Here is a 26,390-nt window from a genome sequence, read left to right as displayed (position 1 = left end):
ATACAGTTACTACATAAATGCCGATCATATTGTTATTATTGCTCGTAGACACAGCTTTCAAAATCTTGGCATCTTATAGTTACTTCTACCTAAAGAAAAGTGATTTTAATTTATCCGTATAAATTATGATAGTAGTATGAATTCCACCTTACAAAATGTAAGGACTAAAAACAAACGCATATTCTATCTCTTTGGTTTTAAAAATAAAACAAAAATCACCCCATCTCATTGGAAATAAAAGTATGTAGAAAAAAAAACTTATACAAATAATAATTAAAAGATGTAATTAAAGAGAGTAGTGTGAGTGATGAGTACTCGCCATTTTCTCTACCCAATAAAGTGGAGACATCAAACTCCACGCATAATATATCCGTTGTCAAAATCTTCTTAAATCATAATGTAACGCTGATTTTTCTCAGTTCTTTTTTTAAATCTCATAAACCTTAAAGATACATACACATTACACACAATCTGTATGTATAGTTTCATAGTATCCATAAAAGTTTTTTCACCACTCTCCTTTTACAGAGCTCTGCCACACTGACAAAGCACCAAACAAGAACCAAAGACTGATAATGCTGATGACCCTTCATAGATAAAGAGAGAGAAAGGAGAGACTGAGAGAGAATAATGTCTCAGAAGTTGGTGAAAGAGAGAGAAGCTATGGGGTGAATGTGAGAATCTAGCGGCTGCTGCTGATCAATTTTATGAGTTTTTTGTGAGTTTTTTTCTTTACATATATATTTGGGTAGTTGTAAAAATTTGATCTTTGTTTTATTTTGTATGGAGATTAGTTGAAAAATTCAATCTTGGAGTTTTCTGAGAGGCCCATTTACATGAATGGCTTGATATTGTGCTTGGCGGCTCTGATTTTTTTTATTTATTTTAACAATTTAAATGCTTTCTGTTTCTGTGACAAATTTTGTGTAGTTTGTTTTGGAAGTTGTTGATCTGTGTTGTGAGGGAAAACGTGTGTCAATTTGCAGTAATTGTGAAGATCATTATGAAAGCCATTTGCTTTGTTAGAACATTTCTTCAAATTGAGTTTTGGGTTCTATATATTTTGATTCTAAAACTGCACATTGTTGGTTAACAGTTTCTTTCACAGCAATACCCAAATTTTACTAAACTGGAAAGTTGCTTGGCCACTTTACCTATGCAGCTTCTTCATGAATATCAGTTGTTTTGTGTTCCAAAAAACATTTTTTTTCATGATGAAATATCATTCACAGCCCTTGATGTTAGATTTCTCAGAACGATTTTGCTAATAGAACTTACTTTTATTCCTGGAATTCTCAATTGGGTTTTGATATTTGTTGCGTAGGAAGTGGTTTTAGTTAATGTGTTCTTAGGCATATTCTTTCTACTAAATTTTGCAATTAATTTTCTTAAATCTGTACTTGTTCTTTTACTTTATTTGATCTTTATATGTATAAAGTTTTCACATTTAGTTTGCTTTATGCATGTGAGGCCTGAAATATTTATTTCTTTGGCTCAGGATTTCTTCCACTAAATTTGCTTGGAGCTCACTGTAGTGAACTGCATTTGTTTACCAGTTCTGATCAAGAAGGTAAACCATATGCCCTTGCTCGAAAAAGTCCTGCATCTTGTGAAGTTATAGTAAAAATTTAGGTTTTTTACTGTCCTCATTTTTGGGATTGCAGAGCCTAACATACAAGGATCACTTTTTTTGAGGTTGAACTAGCACATTATTTGCTAGTAGCTGGAGTTATGGCAGCGTTATCACATTCAGAATCGAGGCGGTTATATTCTTGGTGGTGGGATAGCCACAACAGCCCTAAGAACTCTAAATGGCTCCATGACAATCTAACAGGTGCATTTTTTCTGCTATGAATGTTTGTGAAGATTTACTGTTTTAGATGTTTAGTGTTTTTGTATGTTTGTCACTTTTGGTTTAAACTTCTTCTATCTGTTGAAAGGAAGATCTAGTTTCCTATATAAGTAGCAATTTGATATACATCTTCACTAGATTGATGCTTTTGCTTGCTATTTTCATCTCTTTTGTATCTGCTGACCTATGTTTCATGATGTATCAGATATTGATTCCAAAGTTAAATTTATGATCAAACTACTTGAAGAGGATGCGGATTCATTCGCAAGAAGGGCTGAGATGTACTACAAGAAACGGCCCGAGTTGATGAAATTAGTTGAGGAATTCTACAGGGCATATCGTGCACTAGCTGAAAGATACAATCACGCAACAGGGGAGCTGCGCCATGCCCATCGGACCTTAGCAAAGGCGTTTCCTGACCAAGTACCTGTCGAGATGGTTGAAGATTCGCCTTCAAAACCTCCTCGCACACCAGAAACAAGAATAGTCCGTGCATTGTTTGGCTCAGGTGACTTGCACGGGCTTAAAGATGATCAACTAGGGGGAGACGAAGAAGATTCAAAATCTATTGAAATGAGCCCGGTTTTTCATGCTCAAGTGCTGAAATTTTCAAACGAAAATCATGAGGCCGTGAAGGAGGCCGGAAGAGCTGGAGAAGCTGAAAGTGAAGTCGAGAGCTTGAGACGTGCCCTTGCTGATATCCGAGCTGAAAAGGAGAGTGTCCTTGTCCAGTATCAACGGTGTCTGGCAGAGCTATCCAGTGTCGAGGGAGAGCTCAACAACGCCAAAGATGACTCTGTCGAGCTCAATGAGAGAGCTAGCAGAGCTGAGATAGAAGTTCAGACGTTGAAGGAAGCTCTTGTTCAGTTAGAGGCCGAGAGGAATCGAAAAGACGAAATCTGTCGATTGGAGCGTGAAAGCGAAGAAGATTATAAAGAATGTCTTGAGAAGATATCAGTTCTTGAAAATCTGATCACCATTCTTGAAAATGAGGCTCGACTGCTCAAGAAACAAGCAGAGACAGCTGAAAACCAAGTCTCCGAGCTTCAACAGTCCCTTGCAGATCTCAACAAGGAGAAAGAAGCTTCTGCACTCCGCTACAAATGCTGCTTGGAGACAATTTCCAAGCTCGAGAAGGACTTGACGTGTGCGAAAGAGGAAGTCAGGCGCCTTAACAATGATGTATTGATTGGAAATCTGAAGCTGAGGACTGCTGAAGACAAGTCTTTGCTATTGGAGATGTCGAACCTTTCGCTGCAAACAGAGGCAGAGAAACTGGAAAAGAAGATTGCTGCCAAGGATCAAGAGCTTTCACGGAAGCAGGAGGAGTTGGAGAGCCTCCAAACGTGCCTACAAGATGAACACTCGCGTCGTGCAAAAGTCGAGGCCACTCTTCAGGACCTGCATTCTCAATCTCGAGACGATCAGAGAGCTCTTAGGCTGGAGCTGGAAAACGTGCTCCACACACTCAAGGACTTGGAAGCAAGCAAAGTAGAACTTGAAGAAGAGATTTTTCAGGTTCGGGAAGAGAATCAAAGCCTGAGTGTAGCAAACTCATCTTTGGTGGAGAATATGCAAAACGAAATCCTTACCTTGAGAGAGATCAAGGAGAGACTCGAGAAAGAAGTTTCACACCACACCGACCTAAGTAATTCCCTCGAGCAGGAGATAACGCGTATGGAAGAGGAAATCGAAGGGCTGAATAGGAGCTATCAGGCTTTAGTCGAACAAGTTGAAGCAGCAGGTCTGAGCAAAAACTGTGTAACGAGTTCGATAAAGAGCTTGCAGAATGAGAACTCAATTCTGAGGGAGATCAATGAGAAGGTGAGTAACGAGAGACAAATCATGTCAAGTAAGCTGCAAAGCATGCAGGAAGTTTTGGATAAAAAGGAGGTCCTAGAAAGCTCCATCTCGTGCTTGCAGAGTGAGCTGGAGAGCTCACGAGAAACGGTTAAAGCATTGCAGGAATCTTGCCGGTTTCTTCATGAAGAAAAGGCCACATTCATGTCCGAGAAAGCTTCTCTTCTTTTACAGTTGAAGGCTACGACCGATAATATGCACAACCTGTTGGAAAGAAATGCTGTTGTTGAGAATAGCCTCTGCAATGCAAGAGGTGAACTTGAAGGTTTGAGGGAGAAATCAAAGGGATTGGAAGAAATGTGTGAATTGCTTAAGAATGAAAGATCTCATCTTTTGGAGGAAAGGAGTAGCTTGGCGAATAGGTTGGAAAACGTGGAGAGAAAACTTGAAACCTTGGAGAAGAGATACACGGGGCTTGAAGACAAATGTATGAGCCTCGAGAGAGAAAAGGAGGGCGTTCACTGTCAAGTCGAAGAACTCAAAATCTCGTTGTTTATGGAGAAGCAAGAAAGAAGTTCCTCCCAGCTTCAGAGTGACACTAGATTGGCTGGACTAGAAGACCAGATTCATTTCCTGAAACAAGAAAATAGCTGGAAAAATAAGGAATACGAAGAGGAACTCGAGAAATCACTAAAAGCTCAGTTTGAGATATCCGTCTTGCACAAATTTATGAAAGATATGGAAGAGAAGAACTGCTCTCTCATCATTGAGTGCCAAAAACACGTTGAGGCATCCAAATTGGCGGAGAAGTTGATCTCGGAGCTGGAGAGTGAGAGCCTTGAGCAGCAAGTCGAAGCTGAAGTCTTGTTGGATGAAATCGAGAGACTCAGATTGAGCATACACCAGGTTTTCAGGGCGCTTGAAGCTGATTCGGACTGTCATCCCGAGGATAAGATGGAGAACACTGTGCACCATATTATCGAAACTATCGAAGATTTGAAAAGTTCCATGTCGAGCCAGGAGGATGAAAAGCAGCTGCTCTTGGTTGAAAACTCTGTTCTCCTGACCCTCCTAGAGCAGTTAGAATCCAAGGGGATGGAATTCGAGTTGCAGAGGAAGACCTTAGAGCAGGACATCAAAACCATGAGCGCTATGGCAGAAACTGAAAAGGACAAACTCCAAGAGCTGAACGGAATATTGAAATCCGATGTGCGTGAGAGTCGTCAGCATGCTGCTATGCTTGAAGTTGAATTGGAGAGTCTTACTATCAAACAAGCCGATTTGCATAAATCCTACAACGCTTTAGAGGAGGCATACTTGCAAGTAAGCCGGGATAATACAAATTTACTGAACAAGTTTTCTGATCTAAAGGAGGAGAAACAAAATGTAGATCAGCATAGCAATGCTGCTCTACTTGAATGCCTAGAAACTGCTAACAAATCAGTCGTTTTTAGGAGCTTCGTTGAGGAGAAGTCTTCACAAGTAAAATCACTCCTCAATGATCTTAGGAGACAGCATCAGATCAACTGTGGCTTTGAAAGGGAAATGTCTGCATTGGTAGAGAAGCTGGAGCTGCAAAAGGTAGAAAACCAACTCTTGAAAGATGCTGTCCAAAAATTGGAAGGAGAGATGCAAGGGATGAGAGAATACAATGTTGAGATGAAGAAGGAGATTATGAGTGGTAAACAGACTTTGCTTCAAACAGAGGGGAAGCTCTTGAACGCAGAAACGAGGCTTCAAACTGTCGCGAAGTTTAATCTGGAATTGTGCACAACGGTCGATGAGCTGAAAACAGATATCCTAGAGTCGGTGCAGATGAAGGAGACTCTTGAGAAGGACATTATCCGGCTGTCCGAAGCTAATACAGCCCAGAGGGAGGAAATAGAGAGCCTTAATGTGCTGAAGATGAACTTTGAGAGCGAGCTTTCCCAGCTCCGGGAGCAGATGGAAGAGAAAACCGTTAAAGAACAGGCTTTGTGTTCAGATCTGAAGGAGAAGAGCAATGAGTTTGAACTCTGGGAAGCAGAAGCTACGGGATTTTACTTTGACCTTCAGATCTCTTCTATCCATGAAGTTCTGTTCAAGAACAAGCTGCAGGAGCTTAGTGGAGTATGCCGGAAGCTTGAGAATGAGAATGCTTCAAAAACATCTCAAGTCGAGCAAATGAAAGGGGAGATTAGCTCGATGGAGAATGAAATTGGCGGGTTGAAATCGGAGCTACACGCATACAATCCAGTCATAGCTGCTCTAAGAGAGGATATAATGCTTCTTGAGCATAATGCTCTTCTTCAGACGAAGCTCAAAGCATCCCGTAACCACGAGCCAGAGGTAACAGCCTCTCTCTTGTTAGTAGATCAATTCATTTCTAACTTTTTTATAATATTTTAAATCTTGCCTCATATGGTTGTTAATACTACATTTGCATCTTTTAGATTCTCGAAGTCGTTGGAGATGACTGGGAAGTAGTTGTGGAAGACTCATCCCTTGTTAGCTTACAGAGCTTGCAGATGAGAGTAAACGAGGTTGGGAAGTTGATGGAAGAGATGAACAAACCGGTAGCCCCCAGAAGATCAATCTCGAAAAGCAAGCAAGAATCTGCAGTGGATGAGACAGAGCAGGTGAAGTCACGTCGTTTCTTGGGCAGGGATAAGTATGAGCACAGCCGGAGGAAAGGACATGGAAGCGAGACATGCAACACTCCCAAGTTGCAGAAGATAAAAACCAAAGCCTGTGAAGCAAAGAGTGGAATTCAAATAAAAGACATTCCACTCGATCAAGTGACGAGCAGCTCGCTCAAAGGGATCCGCAAGAAAGGTAGTGGCAGGGTAGACGATCAAATGCTCGAGCTGTGGGAGACTGCTGAGGACCTAACAATAGGAGAGTCGCTTAGGAGGTCGTTTAAGATAACTGACAAAGACATAGTGTACGATGAGTTTGAGAACGTTAGACGTCTCTCTGATCCCCCCTTCACGGATTCAGACGTGGAGAAGGAGCTTGGCGTGGATAAGTGGGAGGTCTCGCGAAGCAGCAGCAGTTCTGAGCTGAACAGAGAAATGGGTGGTAGGAGAGTCTTGGAGAGGCTCGCCTCTGACGCCCAGAAACTCGAGAGCCTTCAGACGACAGTACTAAACCTGAGAGGCAAGCTGGAGACAAACAGAAAGGGTTATCGAAAGGCCAAGAATGTTGATCTTGAAACAGTTCAAGAACAGCTGGTGGAGGCAGAGGAAACAGTGGCAAATCTAGTGGATTTGAACGGCCGGCTTGCTAGGAGCATGGAAGAATGCCATTCCCCGGATAGGAAGAAAGAGGGTGCGAAGACGCGGAGGAGGAAGGTGGCAGAGCAGGCACGAAAGGGGTCTGAGAGGATCGGAAGGCTGCAGCTGGAGCTTCAGAAGATACAGTACATGTTGTTGAAGATGGAGGGTGAGAAGAAGAGGAACAAGTTTCTGAAGAGCAAAACTATCATTCTGAGAGACTTCATCATCTACAACGGGAGGAGAAGCAGCGGGAGACGCAAGAAGGGCCCTCTGTGTGGGTGTTTTAGGCCTTCAAGTAGTAGGAATGGAAGCAGCCCTTAATATGTATTGTGTATCATCTCTTTGACTAGTTGGAGGAAAAGTTTGTCTAATTTTGAATATAAACTGTTTTTACTACACAGATATGTGAGTTCCATTATATGCAAGATTGTGTTTCATATTTAAGTTTAAAACAAATAACAAGATTGAAGCACAAAATAAATAAAGCGAGAAAGCATTATAATAAAATAAAATAAAATAAAAAATGCTACAAGATGAGAATTAGGATAATTTTTATGGGGTGTGATTTGTTCAAATTGCATTTTGTGTTTATTAGAAGAATAAAAAATAAGGTAGCAGTAATATTGCCATAAGGCTGCACTAGTTGGGCCTATTAAAATAAATAATTCAATCAAAGCCCGACCCGACCTATTGGAAGAGCAAGCCTTCGATTATGTTGAAAATGGGCTTTAATTTTAATAGGATCAGCCGTTTATACCAAGGTGAAGGTATATTCAATTTCAATTACTATAAGATACTACGAATTTAAACAAATTATGATGTTATGAGTTGAGAAATGCCATATAATTAACGAAAAAGCTAAATAATGAAATATATCTAAACTATTATTTTTAAAAAAATGTATTATGAATGATTGGTTTTTGACCAATTGTCTCAACCTAATCGAAACTACGAAAATGTATCACTGAATAATAGCCAGCTTTGTTAAGTTGTTGTTTAGTTAAACATTATGGGCCTATCATTTATCTGCGGGTGTCAGAGAAGGCCATACGCATAGTTGCAAGCAACACTCAAATCGACAAGCAGACATAATCAAGATTGTAATTAAATGAAAACAAACCATGTCGGTGCTATTCGGTCAGTTCGACTAGGTTTAAATTGAGCCCAAGTCATCGCTTCTATAAGCATTTTTTCAATTTTTTTAATTAAAATTATTGTATTTGGGCTGGGCGTAGGGTATTTGAAAATTTTAATGAGTTGCAGACATAAATTAAAATTAAATCAAATTTTAATGCTCAATTAAAACTTGGGTTAATGATCGATTGTTTAGGTTTAACCGATTTGTAATCGATTACCAATCACGTGCCCAACCAATAAACGGGACCGAACCATCCATGGGCTTAAATTTAAGTTATTGAATAATCGTCGAAAACCGTATAATCAAGACCCATGGCCATATGTGATGCAAATCGTAGTCACATATAAAGTGCATTGAAATATCAACAGAAATTAAATAATTGAAGAGCGGATAATACGTAATTTTCAACCATACAACGACACATCAATGTATTAGCAAATGGGTATCAAATTTCAAGCTCTAGAATACAATGAATAAATTTAAATTAATTAACTGGTCAATAATAATAATATGAAATTAAATGCTGAGAGGATGTGATACGAGTCTTCTATTACTATTATTTACCATATCTTTCATATCTTCTATTATTATTATTATTATTTTGTTTAGATATTATAGGGATTTAGCATATCTTTTTGTATCCACATATATTATAAATATGTGTGGAGTCTTCCATAATATGCAGTCAATCTATCAATAAAATTAACGTGAAATTAGGTCAACTATTTATACTTCAAGAAGGCTGCCGACGAGAACTTCTCTCGCGCCCAGTACCCCCCTCGACCTACGTCATCGCCGATCCAAACCTCTTGGGCGCTCGACGACTACGGTCTCTGTTTCTTGATTGTGAGGATTTCGACCGTTAAGGAAAGGCGTTCCTTAACAACTCGTGCTTTCATCGGTTCTCACCCTTCGCATCCATTCACCCTAATTAGAGGTCGATTTCTACGGCGGAGAAAACACACCCACATCATTTTCTTTATATTATCAGTTTTTCACCATCATCACCATTGCCACCTCTTGCATCCGTAAAAGACTTTGGGATGCCAAATTTGGAAGACTCCTATACAACCAAGTTGTTTGATCGCATACATGCTGCGATTGACAAACTGGAGACCCGGTTGGACGCAGCCAATCGACGCATTGGCAAACTTCATGCGCCTCCGCTGCCGGTGCCACCGCCTCATCAGACTCCAGACCCGATGTACTCGCAGCAAACCCGCCGCTATCCGCCCCATAGTCAGTCGCACCGAGCCCTTGCCAGCCCTTGCTATCGATGTCCGTGAAAGCTCCATTATGCGCCTCTCCTCGTCAACCGCAAGCGGGTGTCTCAAGCTCAAGGAAAAAGGAGTGGAAAATTGATTAGCACGATGGTGAAGAGAAGAGGGAAGAGAAGTTGATAGTACTTAGTAATGTGTGGAATCAAAAAGAGGTAAGGAAGGAGAATGACTCTATTACCAAAAGAGAGATGAGGTCAACAACACCTTTCTGAGGCTGATCGAGAAAGAGATGAAACCTGAAGCTCTTGATTCTAGTTTGGAGTCGAAAGAAAAGGATTTAAGTATGCATCCTGAAAAGCAGAGCAAAATCGCGAGGATGGACAAGGCTGCTTTGGAGATACAAAAGTACAACCTTGAAGAGGAAATGGAAGAGAAGAGAAGGTTATTTGAGGATGAGGTTAGAGTCAAGACTGTAAAATTGGTTACGGAGAAGACCGCAATCAGCAACACAAAGAAAATATTGAAAAAGAGAGGGCAGTCTTGTGCGTTTGATCCCGGAGGGACTCTTCGTGGTGTCGTGGTTCCCACCTTGAGGACAAGGTGGATTTTAACCGTGGGGGAGTTGATACGAGTCTTCTATTACTATTATTTAGCATATCTTTCATATCTTCTATTATTATTATTTTGTTTAGATATTATAGGGATTTAGCATATCTTTTTGTATCCACACATATTATAAATATGTGTGGAGTCTTCCATAATATGCAGTCAATCTATCAATAAAATTAACGTGAAATTGGGTCAACTATTTGTACTTCAAGAAACCCTTCGAAGGCTGCCGACGAGAACCTCTCTCGCGCCCAGCACCCCCCTCGACCGACGTCATCGCCGACCCAAACCTCTTGGGCGCTCGACGACTACGGTCTCTGTTTCTTGATTGTGAGGATTCCGACCGTTAAGGAAAGGCGTTCCTTAACAGGATGTATGTATATACACCGAGAGGAAAAACAATGAACCAAGTAAAAAAAACTGAAGAATGAATTGACACACAGCATGGTCAATTTCATTGCATAGTTCCTTCACAAACTTGAAGGGGGCACATACCGTTTCTTGAGATTTCAAATTTACTAGTACTAAATATTTTGGATGTTTGGGGTTTAATTTAAAAACTCACTAAAATTTTGGACATTGATTTAATTTTTCCACCACAAATGGCTCAGTCATCAATAGAAGCAGCAATACGTCCAAACATTTTATTCTCTTGTGATGATGGCAAATTATTCAATGATCTATATTTTGTATAGTTTTAAATCGAAGGTTATACACACATGTTAGTTGTTGTACTATGTTTTTAAATCAGAGTTGATAAACACATGTTGGCTGTTTTTGGTTGGTACTTTTTATGTTTATCGTAATGTATAGAAAATGCAATTTACGATTTAAAATACGAATAACTGGTGAAAGTGCGTATTAGAAGATAAGGGTAAAGGAAGTATGAAATGATGGTAGAAAATATAGTGTAGAGTGTGACATCATGTAATAGCCTTATAGATAACTATGTATTATGTATGTCATAAAATGAATTAAAGCATTTATATTAAAAAAAGGTATAGTTTCTTGCAACTCCTATTTTCTAAAGGTAGCATATAGTATATAGAAACTCATCCCATTGTAGATCAACCAATTTCACATTCCTTTTCATTAATTACTGGGTCGATTTCAATACAATAAAGTTTAATTAATGACAGTAATAATCTTCAATAGCTTGTATTCCGAAATTCCAATTGCCAAAGAGTAAATTATTGAATTTAGACGCAAGAGCGGCTTCCTAAAGACAAACAGTCAAGTCAAAGGGGGAAGCAATCAAACAATCCATGTGATGCTCAACCAATCATATTTATATTTATATAATCTTTAATTCCAACATCTAAAACATTACAATATTAATAACAGATAACTTTATTATTATGTGATCATACTATATATGTTACGTACAAAAACATAATTTGTTTTTTTGTAAACAATTCGAGTCTAATACATATAGAAAAATTCTTTTAGCCATTAATTACGACTCATCAAAATATCAAATTTCACATATATTTAGATGAGATAATCAACGTCGTGAGTTGACAATCAATGTCCCCGAGTTTGAGATATTTGAATATAGATAATTTTAGTTTGTTTGCTATGGCTTACATAGATTAAATCAACAAGAAAATTAATTTCATGAGTAACATCTAAGTGAAATTGAAAATTATTCGAGATCAAATAATGTCGGAAATTATTTCACGACAAAATTCAATTGACAAATTTGCAGCTTTAATTATAGTTGGGCAGGATTTAATAATTTGCCACCAAATATTACACATATCTTGGTTTCGTATCAGTTGTGTTGATAAAATAAATGCATGTACGTGAAGAATAAATGCATGTATCAGTATCAAAGAGCACTAATAAGTAGTAATAAACAGAAATAGATAGGATAGTTAATAGGGTTGAGCAAGTAGTGGTATTAAAAGAGTAATATAGAGCACCACAGCTGGGCATTGTAGATGTGACCATGTGCTAGATCCCATAAAACCCCACTATTCCCAATATACCTAATTTTAATCTAATTTTTTCCCCACTAATTTTGTTATGTTTGTTGGTCACCATACTTTTATAAAATTCATTCATAATAAATATGAGTACTATTATTTAATTTATTTCTCTACTTCGTATTTTAATCCAATTTTAAATTTAGGTATCAATAATGATACTATTGAAAAACTCCTTTCATTACAAAATATTCTAGGAAAACACACTGTTGGATCTTCAACATTTTCATAAAATGTGTTTGAAATTAAAATGAAGTCAAAGCAGATGATATTTTAGCAACTAACCATGTACTAATAGATTTAATTATGCAAAATGATCACGTGTGTGAATTTATGAGTAATTCTCACAAATGAAGGATTGTCAAAGCATGATAAAATAATCTGAAAGAGGAATGTAGAGAAAGGGCTATAGCATGAGTAGAAGCAATCATCTTTAAATGCTGGCATATAATAATATTAGTAATTATGAAATTGACTTCCATATTAAAAAAATATTGTCATATCTTTTACATCTAGAACTCTAGAATATAGCTATATCTAGATTCTTGTCACACCAGCGCGAAGAGAGAAAGAGGAAGTAACATGGAAGTATCACCTTTAGCAATAAAGTGAATGAAATAAGTTTGGGTTAGATTCCATTCACCCCACATGCACAAAAGTGTAATAGCAAAGTAAATTCATAAAAGCAAAAACACAACTACAAGAAATGAATATAATGATCGAAACCAAGTCCCAAATTTTAATGTGGTTGTCTTGACATGAGTATTCTACACGGATTAACCATGTTCTGATCTGTCCAACCAATTTTTCACATGCTTTCTTATCACTAGTCTTCCTTCCAAATCCACACTTTTCTTTTATTCAATCATATGATATCCCAATTAATCATTTTCATCATAAGATCGAGGAGCGTGTTAGGATAACGTGCCCCCCTCCAAATTCTTAAAATTCGACTCTCTTTAATATATCTTGCAAATTAAGCAAAAGAGGAAAGAAGTTTAATTAAGAGTACAAAGGAATATATAAGGGCTTCACAAGAGAGTGGATTAGCCTTAATTAATTGGCTTAGTCAATCACATTATCTATATCATATAAAGAGAGTTGAAGAATAGGCCTGTTTCCTCTCTGTTTCTTACATACCATTATTGCAATAATACCTATTTTACAGTTGATAAAGATTGAAAGTGCAAGAGAGTTGTAAATGTAAAAGTACATCAACCATAAAGGCTAGCAATTATTTCTTGAAAGCTACTAATCATCATATATGTGTAGTTCAGAGAGGGAGGAGAGAGGCTGAAGAAGAAAACATGCTAAGCTAAGCTAGGCTCTTCACATCATCCGTTGCTTTCCCTTCCTTTGTATTGTCTGAAGAGATTCAGACAGCGAAAGGAGAGAAATGGGGAAAACAGGGCGATGGCTGAGAAACATCTTAACTGGGAAGAAAGAAAAGGCCAAAGAGAGAGAAAAGGAGCAAACCGAGCACCGCCCCCAAACTCCCACCACCCCAAAGGAGAAGCGCCGCTGGAGCTTCCGCCGCTCCTCCGCCGCCGCAGCCCCTCCCAAGCCCCTCGACATCCACATCGAAAACGAGCCCAAGAAGCTCCCGTTGCCCGCCCCGGCCTCCCAACACAAGGCCGCCGCCACCGTGGCAGCTACCAAGATCCAAGCAGTTTTTCGCGCGTATTTGGTGCGTCTCATTTCAGATCAAACAAATCGAGTTTGAACATGCTAACATTTACTTGATCTGAGTGAGTTGCAGGCAAGAAAAGCTTTGAATGCGCTGAAAGGATTGGTGAAGCTGCAGGCCTTGGTGAGGGGCCATTTGGTGAGGAAGCAAGCCACGGCCACGCTGCGGTGTATGCAGGCCTTGGTGGCGGTGCAGGCCCGAGCCCGGGCCCACCGCTTGCATCACACAAAATCCACCCATGAAAATATGTTTAAAAATTCCAATCAAGTAAATCTTTTAGCTTGATCTTCATACTGTTTTATAGAAGAATGCAGTTACAAAAGAATATATTGATGATGCAGGATTTGGAAGAGAATGTGAAGATCGTGGAGATGGATCTAGGCGAGTACAGGCCGGCAACAAGAGGCCGAAACAGCTACTCGCAAATGCAAGAGACGGCTGAGGCTGAGGAGTACTCATTGGAGAGCAGTCCGCAGTGCTACTCAGCCGTGGTGTCGAAAGCCGACCACGCGAGGCTCCCATTCTCGTACCCGAAAGCAGAGTCTCTCTACAACGACTGCCCCAACTACATGGCCAATACGCAGTCGTCCAGGGCTAAAGTGCGGTCCCACAGCGCCCCCAAGCAGCGGCCCCCCGAGGCCCCCTTGATGCTCCTAGACAGGCGCCGCCCCTCCATAGAGGGCCGGAACGTGCCTAGGGCGGTCAGGATGCAGAGGTCGTCCTCCCACTATCATTGGTCTGTGAAGCTTGATAGATCAGCTGTTTCACTCAAGGATAGTGAGTGTGGATCGTCTACCACTCTGCTTTCTAATAACTCCAACTATTGTAGATCCTTGGTTGGATTTGAGGTCACTCACTTTCTTAACCTCTTCTTTTCCTTTTTTACTTATGTTTTTGCAAATTTCATGTGAGTTTTGATTTGATTTCGATTCAGGTGCAAGGAGGGAGGTTTTGAACTGCTGACACAGGAGGAGTAATTTAATCATCAGACTTGATATATAGTATAACGTGTTTGATTTGGTTTTGGTTTTGGTTTTGGTTTTAACCTTTTTTCTTGGTTTCGAGATTTTGATCATATTTCTTGGTTACAAGATTTGTAATTTCCATTCTAGTGTAAACAGTTTGCTTAATCTGTTGATGTATGTTTATGTGGAGCAGTTAATTGCATTTTGTGTATTGCTTTAGTCCACACATTCTACTAGTGATTTTGCTTTTTGTTGTGTTCATTTGCTACTCACAACTAATATATCCACCAAATCATTAATTGCTATAAATTAAACCAAGTTTTGGGCTGAAGGTGTAAGTTTTTGGGCTTAGGGTTTAGGGTTTGGGCTTCAGAAAACAAATTAATGGGCTCCAGTAAAATGATTTGTTAATAAAACAAAAAGTAGAAAATGAAGCTCCGAAATAGTGACGTTAAACAAAAGCCTAACTACTACCAACCGCTCTCCTACAAATGGTAATTAATTGCAGTACCAAATACCTAACTTGTCACTCCCTTTTATCTTCATCTTAATCTTACATATTTTCACTTTTGTAAGGAGGTTTGGAAATGGCTACACGCTGTCTTTCTTGTAGTTACAATCGCTCTTCAATCTTCCACCGTTGCCGCCAACTTCGCCGTCCCTTTTCTATCACCATTTCTCGGTATGTCTTCTTATTGCTCTTGTCAGAAAACTTCTGCCTAATTTGATTTTGTGTGTGTATTTATTCAGTAAGCTTTCCATTTCGATTAAGGTTAGTTCAACAATTATAGTAGCTAGTTGGATATTAATTAATGAATTAGTATGTGTTTATATTTTTTGTATTTGTTTTTGGGATCCTGACTCCTGAGGGAGTCTCTTGTTTCATATATTGTGATTACATGATACCCTTATTTTATGGGTGACATGCAGCTGTTTTTGGGTAGTTTTACATCTATATAATGTTTCTCATGCTTTAATTTAAAAGTATCATTTTATTCACATGATTAGAAAATCACTTTGTAAAGTTGATGAAATAAATATGAGAGAGTAAATACTTTTACGGTGCGACATTGTGGGTTGTAAATTCTATTTATATTCAAGTGAATGCTATTCCTATATCATATATTAAGCAATCATAATAGATAAAATTCAATTTTTTTGGATTTTTTATTTGGTTTGATTTTATTTTCTAAGGAGATTGGGATTTGAAATTTGAATCAAATCAAACCAAATTGTATGTAAATTAAAACATAATCAAATTTTATACTCTCTACATCCCATTATACGTGAGACATATTCCTTTTTAAGTCGTTCCACTATAAGTGAGACATTTCTTTTAATGACAAAAAAACAACACATTATTTATCTCTTACTTTATCATCTCTCCTACTTTTCTCTTTATTAATTTTCTCACTGCTACTATATTCTCTCTTCATTTAACCGCTAAACACCATTACCTAAAAATCTGTGCCCAAAAAAATGTGTCAATTTTGTATGAAGTATTATTTAAATTCTTTCTTATATTTATTTTTCTAAAAATTAATTGGAATAAGATAAATTTAAATATGAATATTTATTTATACATAATAATTATGTAATTTTAAAATTATTCTATGAATGAATATATACTAACTATGAAAAAATAAAATTTTATAAATACTTTTAATAATCTAAATGTAACTTTTTGTTTTTATTTAAAAATACATGACATTTTAAGAAATGCATGAAAAATGCGAAACTCATCCAAACTCAATTAATAAGTCCAAATTTATATAAAGAAACTCAATCCAGCCTAGCCTACTACTTCCGTGGTGTATGTGTCTGTCCTAGGCCCAAATTTTCTGGGTTTGGATCGGTCCAAATGACAACTCTACTTACACATATCTGATTTATTTCCTGAAATAGGAGGATGCAGCAATAAAAGAGAAGATAATAACAGATTATGATCACAACCATTATTATTACATTAACACCCATCGAATCTCATTATACCTTTGACTTCATAGATCTCGTTCTACAAGTAATTGCTGCACCGAAATACCTAGCTATTTAGTTCTATTTTTCTGTAAAACGCTCCAATTTCACTACACATTTTGCTATAGAAGTTTGAATATGGCAACAGTTGTGTTTTTTGGTTTTGTTGTTATTACACTGGCCCTGGGATCTGCCTCCGCCAAATTCAGCATCCCATTTCTCGGTTTGTCTTTATTAATTTGGTGCCATTTTGTTTTCTTAAACTTGTCGAAAATTTTGATTTCGGTATTTCCATTTCCAGTTTAATCTTCTACTGTATTACTCTGTTTTGTGGAGTTGTGGGTTGATTATATTGCGATGGGCTTTCTTTGATTGCAAAATGAGGCAACTACTTTTTTTTTCTTATTGTGTGTTTCTTGAAATGAAATTTTATGATATGGGGCATATAAGTGAAACTATTATTTTGTGTGTAATTCGATTATGTGATACCGTATTCTTTCATTTCTAAGTGATTAGTGAAATTGAAATTCACGCATGTATTCGTGAATACGGGATTGTCTTATTTTTCATTAGGAATATAATTAAACTGCATCAGTTCAATAAATAATACTACTCCACTACTATTACTTAGTTACGGGTTAATCATATTGGAATTTTATTAGATTAAAATTTTCACCATAACTCTAAACATTCAAATTACGTGCTAGTTTTGCGATTTAATTGCCTAAAGAAATAAACATTATTCTCTGTCCACGAATACAAGTCCCGTTTTCTATTTTTAGTCGTCCACAAATAGGTGTCACAGTTCATTTTCACTATAAATGGTAGTAGAGCCTTACATTCCACTAACTCATTCCACTCATATTTTATTTAAATTTTAAAACTAATAGTACATACTCATTTACTCATATTTCATTTAAAACTAATATATACAAGTGAGACTCATATTCTAATAACTTTTTCATCCACTTTGCTTAAAATATTTAAAACTTGCGGAAAGAAATGAGACTCTTAATGGTGAACGGAGAGAGTATATCTAATCTATATATTTTTATTTCTATACATCCTACATTTATAATACATAAAAATATTAAAAAAAATTAATTAAAGATATTACTAGACAAGTATTAACACAAATACAAATACAATTGATACTACTAGTATAAATTTAAAATATACTATAGTCTAAGATTGATATTTGATAAATATTGTACTGTTAAATATTAATTACCGAATGTTTTATATTTTTTGTGAACTTGTTAGTAGAAAGATATAGATTCAGTGGGTAAAGTAGGAGAGAAGCATAAGATGTAAATATAAATATAGTATAAGAGAGAAAGATAAGAAAATAGATGAGACAATTAGAAGTAACTTCCCATTTTTGTATGATGAGCACTAATTTTGGTGGATATATGGAAATTAAAAGATGAGATAATTTTTGTAGATGAAGAGAGTATTAATAAAACTAATGCATATATTGAAGTGTCAAATCTTGTAAATACTAGAAAGATGGAAGAATATGCAATAGTTGACGTAGGGTCAACCCATCGGGCTAATCGAACTATAGATTTTATTGGCTATAGACTTTCAACTATAATCCTTAAAATTTAGCCGGCTATTTAGGTGAATCCACGATTTTTAGGTTGCAATGAAATTCATGTTGGCAATTAAAACTAAAATAATATATTACAACTATCTCACATTGGTGTTCACATAGACGAAACCACTATATAATTCTAATGGGTCACTACACCTATCACCAATTGGTAATATTGGTTTTAGGATGGAACCATGGATTTCTATCCATTCGTACTTTCTATATTTATTATTAATGTGATTCATGGAACAAATTACTCGTGGATTTGACTATGGAAATGGAATCCTTGTTTAGTATACTCCATTTTCTTCCTGAAACAAGCTTCCTAGGGAATGCATATTCCATTTCAAATCTATGTTATTCTTGAAAGAAAATACGTGTGTGTAAGTAGGGAATGCTTATTGTATCTCATATTTACGAGATTGTTGATAATTAGGTGATAAAGTGTGCAAAGTAATTGTTTGTGGAAAGGGAAAATGCGTGGCTTCGAATAGAACCAGTCTTGGATACGAGTGTGAAAGCGAGAAAGGGTGGACACAATCACGCCCACACGATGGCAATTCCTTCAAATTCCTGCCTTGCGTTGTTCCCGACTGTCAGTTCTTTCTAATTTCACCAAATATTCAGATTACATTTACTGTCGTTTAGGTTTTTCATTGTTTGTTTGTTTATCTCAAGGTGCAGTCAATTTCAGCGGTGATAAAGCTCCTGCTCCTGCTCCTGCTCCTTCACCCAGCCACAACAAATCAAGCTTTATTGATCCTATGAAACCAGTCTCAATTTGCAATCTCTTCTTTGATCATTTAGTTAATTCCCACATGTAGTGTTTTGATCATGTGCTCGCGGACTAATTGTGGAGGGGGCACGTGCAAGAAGACGTCCATGCTCACTCACACGTGTGAGTGTACAACTTGCTCAATTCCACTTCTTTCCCATGCCTCAAAAAACGTAATTTGTAGTTACATTTTAATTCTATTTTAGACATACTTATTAAGTTACAAAAATCAGAAGATAGATGCATAGCATGGGTGTTTGTTTTCAGGTGCAATTGGAGGGGAGAGAAACAACACGACGAACTCATCGGATCCGAGCCCTCGACAAAGCTCCAGTGAAGTTGCTGACAGCGGTGAGAAATTTTCTACAGAATGCTGCGTTACCTTTTGTTTCATCGTAAGTCAACTGTTTAATTCCGGTTTGTTGCAGCTTCAAGCTTTATCACCTGCAGTTGGTTGATTGCCATGGTTGCATTGTCAGCTCCAATTCTGTGAAACTACTGTTGAAAGAGGCATCCATCCTGTGATTCATTAGCATAGTACTTATAATTACAGCTAGCTAGTGTGGTTTGGTTATCGTAGGATTGCAGTTGTGTAGATAGTCATTCTCGTTATATCCTTTTCACATGGAACTCACGTACATCTACCAATAAACTAATCGAATTCCAATTCGAAAATCTCGCATATATGATTTGTAAGCTCCAGTTTTTTAATGCAAAAGTAAATTCCACAAAAACTAGATTGAAGCCATCCAAGTGTGTCTTCAAATAACAATGCACAATTACTTGATTAGATATTTTTGCAAAATTGTTTCGTTATAATTAAGTGAGTTTAATTGCTTTGATTTTACATTGTTTTCAACGTATAAACCAAATTTTCTGTAACTTTTGGTTCGCAGTTGCACGTGTCTTTTATTCACTGTTGTTTATGTTTGGTATAGTATAATAAGCAAGTTGAAGTACTCCATCTGGAAATATGTTTAACTAGTGCAAAATTGGGCTATAAATAAGAAGATGAGAATTCATAAGTGAAAGTGTTTTTTATTTTCTAAATGAAAATGACTAGTGTATGATGATCTTAATAGTCGTCAAAACGCAGCATTCTGAAAATTGGAGCAGTCCACATATACGCTTCCAATCCATATTGTTTTGCGTGGAGCTGTATATAATTAGCGAATTGCTCATCGGCCTCTTCCTCGTCATGCATCAAACTGTAAAGCATAGCTTTACAATAATGAGGGCGGAAATCCAAGGGATCCTCCCTAGCCATTACGTCGTAGCTCTGCATCGCCTCCTCCATCTCCTTGCGCAGGAGCCGCACATCCGCCAGGAGCTTCATCTGCGCCATGATCATCCTCACGCCCCGCGCCTCCTTGGGCTTCATCTCCCTATCCGCCAGCTCCAGCGCGTGGCGCAGACGCGGCAACACCGCCTCCCTCTCCCCGCGTCGATCCTCCACCAGCGCGTTCTCGAACAGCGCCTCAAAATTGAGCGGATTCCGGGAGAGAACCTCCTCGAACGCGAAGCGCGCCTCTTCGTACCTCCCCATCTCCGTCAGCATCCTCGCGGCCATGCACCTCCACTTCTCGTTTTCCGGCTCGGCAGCGGCGAGCTTCCGTAGAACCGAGAGGCTCTCCTTGTGGTCGCAGTCGTGGAGCTTCTCCTCCAGCAGAGCCTTGAGCGCGTGGATCGCGTAGGAGCTGGATTTCAACGGGAGAGAATTCGAATTCTCAGCGCTATCTATGGTTTCCGTTACGCTTTCTGACGGTATCCGAAGCTGCGCCAGGGCAGGGGCGGGAAGCTTCCAGAATGTTGCGGCGGAGAATATGACGGCGCAGGCGGCTGCTTTTAGGGGAGGAAGGAAGGGGTTTGGTGGATTGTTTGAGGAGGAGGAGGCGGCTGCTTTTAGGGGAGGAAGGAAGGGGTTTGGTGGATTGTTTGAGGAGGAGGAGGCGCCTTTGATAGCGAAATTCTTCTTGTGTGAGGAGAGGATGGAGGCTGGGAGGAGAATGCGGGAGGCGGCGGAGCCCAGCGGCGGCAGAGGGGCGGTGATGGAGAGATTGGACTTCATTTTAGATTGGAGATTAGATTTGGAGATGGGATTTGATTGACCACCGTAATTGCATTTAAATACTTGTAACAGTTACCGGAAAGTGCTCACTTTCAATTTTCTTAACTATTTCTGTTATGATATGGGGGAGATTTGATTTATATTGGATTTATTTTAGTTTTGTGATTATCTTAATTAATTTTGTTATGATATAGTGATTTATATTATACTCAATCCGTATCTTAAATTTTGTCAAAAAAAATTTCATTTTTGTTTGTCATACGAAAACAACATCCCAGATTTGTTCACCTGCCACTTCAATTAAGTTAATACTCCATCCATTTACCATTAAAACAATACTGTCACTTCAATTAAGTTTATACTCCATTTATTCACCTTTTAAAGAGTCCTTTTGACTTGGTGCGAATTTTAATATATTGTTTAACTTTGTGATGAAAAAATTAAAGAAAAAAAGTCATGAAATATAGGACCTACTTAAAAAAATATTTGTTTTATATTAAATTTTGAATGTACAAAGTTGATTGAATATAGGTTCCCATGGTAAAAATTTAGCATTGAATAAAGTAAATAGTTCTGTTAATCATGGACAATCCAAATATCAAAATTGTTCTTTAAATAGTGGACACGGAAAATAAAAATATTGTTATCTAAATGGTGGACATAGAGAATAAAAGTTTTCTTTAAAATAAACGATACAATAGGTTTAGGAAGTTCTAGAAGTTCTAAACCTTAAATAAATAACAAAAATTCATTTATACTACTAAGGATCTGGAAGTTCTCCGTCGAACCGGGCTTATTCTATCAGGCCGGCAGAATATTTCTTATTTTGATTTGCTAAACCCAATTGTAAATTGGGCTGGGCCCATCTCTCCCAAGGTAGGCTCCAAAATATGATTATGTAGTTTTAAATGTATGAATAGTGTAAAAATCAAAATTAAACTAAAAAAAACTATCTATAAGTAGTCTAGATATTATCAGTAACAAAAGAGTGGCAACGTTAAAACACTCACAACTCCCAACTCCAAGATACCATCCCACAAAATTCCAAGCTTTCCCACTATATCCCATCTAGTGAGGTTTTAAGGGCCACACAAATTTAACTTTTTTCTTATCCCTTTCAAAAGATAAACGAAAAAAGTTCACAAGATAGAAACACATTTATAGCTGGGAAGAAAGGCAAGGCTGAAGAATTGCCATAGTCATGAGTCCTTCAACTTCTATTCCTTCCACAAATGTTTTTGAGATTGGAAATTACACCACTACATTAATAAGAGCTGAGCCAAGCGTATGCAATAGAAATAAGAATAGTAATACCCCTCCAAAACCAGTGTTGATATGCAGCCCCATAGAAGAAGGTGTTTTCCCAGTGTTATTGTTCCTTCATGGCTATCTTCTCTACAACTCTTTCTACTCTCTTCTTCTCCAACACATAGCATCGCATGGCTTCATCGTCGTTGCACCGCAGGTTAATTATATAATAACACATTCTTTTGCTTCTTAATTTATGTTATTTTGATACTTAAATTCCTTCCTATTAGATTTTTAGTTTTGTTTGCTTTGATGATATTTGTTTCTTGTAGCATTTGTTTTTTAATCAATGAAAATGAATATAAAAAGTATGAATTAATTTGTATGGAAATTATAAAATTAATCAAATTGTAACAGGATAATGTTGATAGGAAGAAGCATGAGACAATATCTTTCATCAACTAAGACATGTCATGACATGTTCATTTTTTTTGTTTCAATTTGCACAAGTTGTACTTGATAGCAGGATCAGATTCAAATGGAGAAATTAAGACTAGTGCAGAAATAACCAATTGGTTGGCCCTGGGATTAGGGCAACTTCTACCACCTAATGTGAAGGCAGATCTTGGTAAATTAGGACTAGCTGGACATAGCCGAGGGGGAAAAGTTGCATTCGCATTAGCACTAAGAAAATCAACTTCCCTAAAGTTCTCAGCCCTAATTGGCATTGACCCGGTCGATGGAAGCGATGTCGGGAAGCAAACTCCACCACCCGTCCTCACCTACGTTCCGCATTCCTTTGATCTGGATGGCACTGCGGTGCTAGTGGTGGGGGCGGGATTGGGGGAGGTGAGGCGGAATCCGCTTTTCCCGCCGTGTGCTCCAAAAGGAGTGAATCACCAAGACTTCTACAGTGAGTGTTGCAAGCCGGCTTACTACTGCGTGGCCAAGGACTACGGCCACCTTGACATGCTCGACGATGATACTAATGGGATACGGGGCAGGTCGACGTACTGCTTGTGCAAGAATGGGGAGTCTAGGGGGCCAATGAGGATATTTGTTGGGGGGATTTTGGTGGCATTTTTGAAAGCTTATTTGGAAGATGATGAGAAGGAACTTGTTGCAATAAGAGAAGGGTATGATGAAATGGTTCCTATTCAGCTTCAAGCATTTGAATTTCAAGTCTAGCTCAATTTAAGAGCTAGTATATATGTAGTACTAATAAAGAGACAATTCAAAATGTTAAATGTAGTTTGCAGATTTTTTGTTGCCTTTTCAACTAGTAGTACTTTCTAGTAAAGAATTTGTGTAGCTTTACCATTTTTTTTCATAGAGTCCATCTTTTTACTTCCGTCTGTCTCAGAACAGATATCCTAGTTGGCTAGCTGTATTTTATCACTAAAATAACCCGTTACAAAAATGACAGTAACTACAATTATTAAATGAAGAAAGAAACACTCACAGTTAGAAGAGAAAAAAACAAGAAATTATACTCCCAACTCCCAAGGCTCTTTTACTAACACAAAAAAAAGCGAACAAACATAAAGAAGCAGCAAGTTCAGTAATTACAATTATTACAAAAAAAGAATAAAATAAACAACAGACAACAGATTGAACTAAAATCTATGCAGATTGTGAGACGGACCAAATTCCAACCTCATATTCATTCAGTCATTAACAATTCTTCTTGTATTTTTTTTCACATGTACACTACAAATTAGACTATTACTTCTAAAAAACGAAAAAGAGATGGCCACGGAAGGAACTCTCAGGTGGTAATTACTAGTAATTCATAAAAATACTTGATCGATATTGAAAAAGGAGTATAAGAAGACAGGTAGAAATGGTGTGGTAGGGTGGTAGCAGGGTGATGTGAGGTTTAGTAAACAGCAGAAGGTCGTATCTCCATACCTATTCATTCACAACTTTTCAATTTAGGTAATAAGATGTCTCTTTGACTTGGACTCAATCGCACGCAACGCTCTCTCATTTCATTTCACCAATAATACATTTCCTATTCTCCCACTCTTTTTTATTCTCACTCTCACTCAAAATAATTCCTCCTCTTTTTCAGCTGCATCTTCATTCAAACATTCTCTCTCATATTCTGCATCGTCACAAACTCAGGCGATGGCCGTATTCCGCCGCCGGCAGCTAGTCCTCTCCTTCGCCACCCTTGCTCTTTTTGCCCTTCTCTCCTGCATTTCAGCTCTAGGCTTCTTCAACCCAGCTCGCCAATTAAGTAACTACTGTATATATTTTTCTAGAATGTTTCCTATACATACAAAAATAAGTAGTCTCTATCTTATTAGTATTTAACAAACTCTCATTCTTGTCTCGTATTGACTTGTTGCCTTTAAGGGGTGAGTAGCCCACTTCTAGTTGTCCCAAATCGACTTGTTGATGATCTAGTCTTATTTATATATTCTTGAATAACCCCCGTCTCCTTTATAGGACCTATTTCTTAACTTTCCAAGTAAAAATCAACATCCTAAATAATGATCGGTTTAATCCGCAGGTGGAAGGGCGGTGATGGAGCGGCGGCGGCTAGGAGGGCTGGGCTCGGCACCGCCGTCGTGCAGATCAAAATGCGGGAGTTGTGCACCGTGCAAGGCGGTGCACGTGTCGATTCAGCCGGGGATAAGTATGCCATTGGAGTACTATCCAGAGGCGTGGAGATGCAAGTGTGGAAACAACCTCTTCATGCCGCATACCTAAATAAATGCATGGGTGCAGGCACACCATATTATTACTAATTTACTACTATTATTAGTTAGCAATAACAGAAGTTATTAGGAGTAATATAAATCAGTTGCTATTTCAAGTTTTCAACATCTTTTGAGTTGCGAGTGGAGAGATTATTGTCGAGTCTAACATAATCGTTTTGATGATAAAAATAAATTAGTAGGAGTAGTAGTAGTAGTAGTAGTAGTAGTATTTGTTTATCTTGTAGAAGGAAAACCGCATGTAACATGCCACAAAATTGTTGGACCATTGAAAAGTCAATTCAAAATCAAATAAATATCTTAAATTACTTTTCACCCAACCCATATACATAAATCACAATTGCATACACCTTTCGTAATCGAAATTGATCTCACTTCTGCAATGACCGAAACGCCCCTAATGAATTCAGTCAATTCAATTAACCTAGAGACATCAAATGGGTATCTTAGTCCTTACAGCAGGAATTTCAAAACATAAAACCCCAACACTAAATAGTCTAAATTCCAATTTAGACGTTTCCGCAAAGCTGATTTCCGTTAGAGAGATAATGGGTTCTCTAAGCACGGTATAAATTTTCTCTAGTTTTATCTCTTCCGCAAAGCTGATTTTCGGTAGAGAGAACATCTTTTTAGGTTCACAAACTTTGTCAAAGTACTTCCTCCGTCCAATGTTACTTTAAGCATTTCTTTTTGGCACGAGATTTAAGAAATTTGTGTTTAATGAGTTAAATAAAGTAGATGAGTGAATAAAGTAAGAGAGATGAGAGAGAATAAAGTAAAATAAAGAATAAAGTACGTGTGATTAGATGCTTTCTTCATAGCCAAAAAGAGAAATGACTCAAGTAACTTGGAACAATCCAAAATGGAATACGACTCGAGTAACGTGGGACAGAGGGAGTATCATTTTAGGTCCGTGAACTTTGAAAATATCATTTTAGGTCCGTTAATTACAAGTTAATATCATTTGATGTATTTTGAACTTTTTCCGGACAAAAATGCCCATAAGGCCTTCAAAGGGCAATTTGGACAATTCTTTCGTCACTCATCCTGCGTCAAACACCTAGAGTCCAACAATTTTTTTACTACTATTTAATTCAATTACCATCCAAATTGAATTTAAATATAATTAAAATTTGCCGTAAAAAAATAGTACTATGTGTTAATTTTTCAATTATTAGATGACCAATTATACAGGGATAGTGAATTGGGACTTGATACTTTATTTTATTTTTTCAATCTAAACTACATTTTAAGAACTTACTATAGGTGATTTGTGAATTATATTTAGTTTATTTGTCTTGAAATTAGATAGCTATTAATTTGGATGGTCGTTCGGAGTATTATTTATATGAATTTCAGAATGGAGATCAATTACCATCCAAATTGAATTTAATTATAAAAACTTGCCGTTAAAAATTGTTGGACTATAGGCTTCTGGCGCAAGATGAGTGGCGAAAGAATTGTCCAACTTGCCATTTGAAGACCT

General features: G+C 37.6%; 4 protein-coding genes and 1 long non-coding RNA gene across 8 annotated transcripts; 4 read left to right on the top strand and 1 right to left on the bottom strand.

The window, feature by feature from the left end:
- The first annotated feature begins 428 nt into the window (after nt 1–428).
- LOC121799540 (protein NETWORKED 1A-like) lies at nt 429–7,334 on the top strand. Of its 3 annotated transcripts, none has more exons than XM_042198943.1 (5): nt 429–674; nt 1,499–1,570; nt 1,665–1,834; nt 2,058–5,980; nt 6,085–7,334. In XM_042198943.1, the coding sequence occupies exons 3-5, from the start codon at nt 1,732–1,734 to the stop codon at nt 7,228–7,230; spliced, it is 5,172 nt and encodes a 1,723-aa protein (XP_042054877.1). In that variant the 5' UTR covers nt 429–674; nt 1,499–1,570; nt 1,665–1,731; the 3' UTR covers nt 7,231–7,334. The 3 variants fall into 3 exon arrangements, with proteins under 3 accessions (XP_042054877.1, XP_042054878.1, XP_042054876.1); XM_042198944.1 differs by having other exon boundaries at nt 429–718; nt 1,696–1,834; XM_042198942.1 differs by having other exon boundaries at nt 429–718.
- A 5,641-nt stretch (nt 7,335–12,975) lies between these two features.
- On the top strand, nt 12,976–14,727 carry LOC121798136 (protein IQ-DOMAIN 19-like). Its single transcript, XM_042196986.1, has 4 exons — nt 12,976–13,551; nt 13,624–13,818; nt 13,893–14,399; nt 14,486–14,727. Exons 1-4 carry the CDS (start codon nt 13,261–13,263, stop codon nt 14,504–14,506), a joined length of 1,014 nt encoding a protein of 337 aa, XP_042052920.1. The 5' UTR covers nt 12,976–13,260; the 3' UTR covers nt 14,507–14,727.
- A 288-nt stretch (nt 14,728–15,015) lies between these two features.
- LOC121800314 lies at nt 15,016–19,575 on the top strand. 2 transcript variants are annotated; one of them, XR_006050476.1, is made up of 5 exons: nt 15,018–15,198; nt 18,524–18,682; nt 18,772–19,035; nt 19,130–19,213; nt 19,291–19,575. It is a non-coding gene; the product is annotated as an uncharacterized LOC121800314 (long non-coding RNA). The 2 variants fall into 2 exon arrangements; XR_006050475.1 differs by having other exon boundaries at nt 15,016–15,198; nt 18,524–19,035.
- A 362-nt stretch (nt 19,576–19,937) lies between these two features.
- Nucleotides 19,938–20,930, bottom strand: LOC121801015 (protein SLOW GREEN 1, chloroplastic-like). Its single transcript, XM_042200491.1, has one exon. It carries the CDS (start codon nt 20,928–20,930, stop codon nt 19,938–19,940), a length of 993 nt encoding a protein of 330 aa, XP_042056425.1.
- A 1,013-nt stretch (nt 20,931–21,943) lies between these two features.
- LOC121797626 (chlorophyllase-2) lies at nt 21,944–23,529 on the top strand. The gene is made up of 2 exons (XM_042196264.1): nt 21,944–22,395; nt 22,689–23,529. The coding sequence occupies exons 1-2, from the start codon at nt 22,132–22,134 to the stop codon at nt 23,364–23,366; spliced, it is 942 nt and encodes a 313-aa protein (XP_042052198.1). The 5' UTR covers nt 21,944–22,131; the 3' UTR covers nt 23,367–23,529.
- The last annotated feature ends 2,861 nt before the right edge of the window (nt 23,530–26,390 follow it).

The sequence above is a fragment of the Salvia splendens genome, chromosome 4, assembly GCF_004379255.2.
Source record: "Salvia splendens isolate huo1 chromosome 4, SspV2, whole genome shotgun sequence".
In the NCBI taxonomy this organism is placed as follows: domain Eukaryota; kingdom Viridiplantae; phylum Streptophyta; class Magnoliopsida; order Lamiales; family Lamiaceae; genus Salvia; species Salvia splendens.
The sequence above is the reverse complement of the archived record's forward strand: the minus strand, read 5'-3'. Positions and strand labels throughout refer to the sequence as shown.